The 4,781-nt window shown below is 49.0% G+C and overlaps 1 protein-coding gene across 1 annotated transcript in view; it reads left to right on the forward strand.

Annotated features, from left to right (window-relative positions):
• The first annotated feature begins 4,279 nt into the window (after positions 1-4,279).
• LOC103203582 (cartilage associated protein) overlaps positions 4,280-4,781 on the forward strand; it is a 51,996-nt gene continuing 51,494 nt past the window's right edge. The window contains exon 1 of the mRNA XM_007948646.2: positions 4,280-4,750. Within this exon, the coding sequence (XP_007946837.1) occupies positions 4,280-4,750 (471 nt within the window). The remainder of the gene's footprint in view (positions 4,751-4,781) is intronic.

Genomic DNA, 4,781 nt, shown 5'->3' on the forward strand with positions numbered 1-4,781 from the left:
TGTGTTCAATGACATGAGACAAAGTATATGTGAACTGCTGTATGGAAAGTGAATTTGCTCTGTAAATCTTCACCCAAATCACAATTAAAAAAAAAAAGATTCTGTAGGTCAGCTGTGTGGTTCTGGTTTGGGCTCTACTAGACTTCCCATGCATCAGCAGACAGCAGGTGAGTTGTCTGGCATACTGACACATTTATTTGCCAGTTGGCAGGAGTGATGAAGAGACAACAGGATCACGTATTTCTCATCATCTGGCAGGTTAGCCTAGATTCAGTCAAGTGGAGACAGGGTTCCAAGTGCCACCAGAGGGCAACCCCCAGTGCACAATGGGGCATTTGCTACTCTCATTGGCCAAAGCAAGTCACAGATCTAGATCCAGAGAAACTGACTTCACCTCTTGATGGTGAAGCTGCAAAGACATATGGCCATGAAGACAGGAAGAATCTGAAGCATTCTCGCAACCAACCTATGGAGATATGAGATATGATTTCCTTTATATGGCCCTTTGCTGTGGTTCTTTGGAAAAACAGCTTGGGAACAGCCTCCCCCCACACACACACATCCCCAAATTCCTAAGAAAGGAGCACTGGTAGCATAGTGGTAAAGCATTCGGCTGCTAACTGAAAGGTCGGTGGTTTGAACCCATCAGCTACTCTGCTTCTGCAAATATTTAGAGCCTTGGAAACCTATGGTTCAGTTCTACTAAGCCAAAGGGTTGCTGAGCCAAAATCAACTTGATGGCAGTGGGTTTGGGTAAGCCCTAAGCAGTTGTTAACTTTTCTCTAGTTCTTTGAGGAGCAGTTCAGGGAAAGACAGACTTTTAAGTTGTTTTCTTCCCATGAGGGTTACTTTTGCCCAGGAATTCCCCAGGGTTGATTGGCATTTCCTGGGTTAAGTTGTAAACAACTTGATGGCTTGTACTTTTGTCTGCCTTATTTGAATGACATCACATGGGTAATTGAGGACTAGCTGAATTCTGGTCTGATGAGGGAGAATGTGCCTTGTAATTGATAAGGATTGGGATATATAAATGGTTGAAATACAGATGTTTTAAAGGACTCTTGGTTCAGAGAGAGATACTGGCTAAGACCTGGGCTGGTAGAGAAGCAGAACTATGTGGAAGCCCAGGGATCCTGAAGCTGCTACACTAGCTGGAGAAGCGTAAAACTTGAGTGGCCTGAATACAGATAGCAGCTAAGAGAGCTGAGCAAGTTGCCACACTGGTTGTGAGTTGGGCCAGTTAGCAGCAGAGAGGACAATGGCAGAGAGCTGACAGTGGAGAAGCTTGATGGTAGAGAGGCCTGAGAACAGATAGCAACTGAGATAAGCAAGCTGCTATGTTGGCTGTGAACTGAGCAGTTAGTGGCAGCAGAGAAACCGATGATGGAGGGCTGCTAAAGGAGCTGAGCAAGCTTCTATACTGGCTGTGAGGTGGGCCAGTTAGCAGAAGAAAGGCTTGATGGAAGAGAGCACTTAAGAGAGCGGAGCAAGTTGCTACTCTGGATGTGAGCCAGGCCACCTGGCAGTGAAAAGGTCAATGGCAGAAATTTGGTGGTAGATAGCCTAATGTCAAAGTATCTGATGGCAGAAAGAGCTGTTACTAGGAGAGCAGCTGCTGACAGAGTTGAGCAAGTTACTACACTAGCTGTGAGCAGGTCTAGTTAGTGGCAGAGTCTCAACAGCAGACAGCTGGTGGTGAGTAGTCTAATGGCAGAGCACCTGACAGCGAAGAGGCTAGATGACACAAAGAAACCAGGTTTGTACTGATCCTGATTCTTATCCCTCACAAATTTAAGACAATTCATTATACCATATCACACAACCACAGTTTTGTCAGTTCATTCTCGCTTGGATGAGTTTGCTTTTTGCAGAAAAGCAACAATTCTTTGTATGTGTCTTAAAGTGGCTTTCTACATCATTTTGGCATTCCAGGAGTCAGGTAACAGATTTTGAGTTATTTAAATATAGTTACTTATCTTCCTTTGTAGGTTTATGCAGCTTGACTTATTCAACTTTGTGTCAATCACATTACACTAAGAAGAATGCTTTGTACACTGTAGGGGAGGCACTGGTGGTTCGCTGGTAGAATTCTTGCCTTCCATGTGGGAGACCCGGGTTCAGTTTCTGGTCAATGCCCCTCATGTATAGCAATCACCTGTCATTGGTGATTTGCTGTTGCTGTGATGGTAAATAGTAGCTCTGGTAGCTTAGTGCCTAAGGCCCTTGACTGCTAACCAGAAGGCTGGTGGTTCAAACCCACCAGCCACTCCTTGGAAGGAAGATGGGGCAATCTACTTCCATAGTGATACTGCCTTGGAAACCCAAGGAGGGGTTTCTATGAGTTGGGTCTGACTCGACGACACATAACAACAACAACAACAATGATGGCAAATAGGTTTCAGCAGAGCTTCCAAACTAAGATGGCCCAGGAAGAAAGACCTGGTGATCTACTTCTGACATTAGTCAATGAAAACCCTATCACTCACAGTGGTTGGAATCAGGGGTCACCTTGATTGCTGCTAACAACAACAAACCTTAAGGGTAACAAGCCCCAAGCAAAATGGTGACTGAGGATTTCCAAGGCAGAAGGCTCAATGAAACCAAGTAAACTCTCCCTCCCACCTCTGTTCTCCATAGCTCCTTCCCCACATTCAGGTCCCTGCTCAGATGTCATATTTCCTTACAGTCTTCCCCCATATACATACGGAAGAGGATAAGGGGGCCTGAAGTTTGCAACCTACATTTCGTACTGCAAAAACGGCAAGGAGGCCACATGTTCTGACCTCCTCTAATCCCACAAGAGGAAGAAAGAATTCCTATCAATAGCCCAAGGCCTATTCCTGAGAGGCCAGACATGCTGCCTCCCTCCAGTCTTTTCTCCAACCGTTCCTCCCAAAGCACCCACCACCTCTCTCCTGGGTTCAATAATTCTCTGCAGTGGCCACACAGAACTCATGGATTACAGGGTTTATTAGGGAAGCACCAGGCTACAACTCAAGTTCAGGAAGAACGCTCAGTCTCTCCCAGCCCACCATCCCTCAGCCAATAATCTCTCACAGTCTCTCCCCCAGCAGTGCGTGTCCCTCGGTGTCTCACTCAGCAATGCGCATCTCTTGCGTCTCTTTCCCAGCAGCAAGTGTCTCTTTCAGGAGCCTGTGTCTCTTTCAGCAGCAAGTCTTCCTCAACCAGCAGTCAGAGAGAGAGTTCTGCCTCTAGGAGACCTCCTTTTGAGCCCCGCAGAGTGGCCAAACTAGCCAATCATAGCATCAGAACTCTAAGCACCTGAGAGAGTGGGCACCTCCCAGGACATTGTTTTGTGCCACGCCCAACAGAAATACTCCAGGTGGACAACTTTAGCTATCAGGAGCTCCTCAGTTGCTCATAGAAAATCCCACCTTGGAGTTCACAAAGACTTATGGGTAGAAAAGCCACACTAAGTAATTTACTACACCACAGGTATTCTCAAATGTTTCAGGAAAAACATAAGATACAAATAGAAATAAGGAGATGTGCCATACCGTTAGCAACTTTTGCATCTAGATGACGAATGTATGGGAGTTCTTTGTATACTCCTTGCAACTATTCTGTAAATTATTTCAAAGGAAAAGTTAATGAATTAAAAATAAAACCAAACCAGTGCTTCCTTTAATAGTCTATACATATTTTTTGATGCACAGGCCCAAGTTTCTGAAGCATATTCTGCAGAGTAGAATCATGGAATCATATCTTCAACTTGACTACATTGTTTATGCATTGCCTTTCTATGATGTAAAGGCTAAGGCAGTGCTATTAAAAGTGTAGGCCGCGGACAGGTAGCAACAGCTGATTATAAATGCAAATTCTCAGACCCTGACCCAAGACTTACTGAATCAGAAACTCTGGGGGTAGCAGTGCAGGAATGTGCGTTTTCACACGTCCCCCAACTACTCTAAAGTTGAAGCAGCGATAGTCTATGACCCATTAGGACAGCTTCTGGCTTGCAGACTGCAGCCTCCGAGCGAATGCATAGGGGAACCACTTAATGTGCGTTAGATTGTGTACTAATCAAGGGACAACGCGCCTTTCCCTGGGGAAATCTGTAGCGCGCCCTCCCCTGGACACCCTTCCCAAGCAGGCAGCCAGACCCAGACCCCTTCAGCAGGGTGGGGAGCGGGAGCCGGACGGGGCGGGCCGCAGGCAGGCGTCCCCGCCTCCCGACCTTTTGCCAGGCGCGTTGCGCCGTCTTCCTGCTCCTTCCTTCCCTTCTTGTTCCCATCCGTCCTTCCTTCCGCTGGGCGCAATGGATTCGAGGCGCGGGGCGGCCGCAGCGCTACTGGCAGTCCTGTGCGCGAGCTGTGCGCTACGCGCCGGGCGCGCCCAGTACGAGCGCTACAGCTTCCGCAGCTTCCCGCGGGACGAGCTGATGCCGCTCGAGTCGGCCTACCGGCACGCGCTGGACCAATACAGCGGCGAGCACTGGGCCGAGAGCGTGGGATACCTGGAGATCAGCCTGCGGCTGCATCGCTTACTGCGCGACAGCGAGACCTTCTGCCACCTCAACTGCAGCGCGGCGCCCGAGCCCGAGCCTGCCGCCGGCCTCGCCCGCTACCCGGAGCTGCGCCTCTTTGGGGGTCTGCTCCGCCGCGCACATTGCCTCAAGCGCTGCAAACAGGGCCTGCCAGCTTTCCGCCAGTCGCAGCCCAGCCGCGAAGTGCTGGCCGACTTCCAGCGCCGCGAACCCTACAAGTTTCTGCAGTTCGCCTACTTCAAGGCAAGTCTGCCACGCCCCGCCGATCGGCCCC

Source organism: Orycteropus afer, unplaced genomic scaffold (assembly GCF_000298275.1).
Source record: "Orycteropus afer afer isolate SDZICR_OR568_19922 unplaced genomic scaffold, OryAfe1.0 scaffold00218, whole genome shotgun sequence".
Classification (NCBI taxonomy): Eukaryota; Metazoa; Chordata; class Mammalia; order Tubulidentata; family Orycteropodidae; genus Orycteropus; species Orycteropus afer.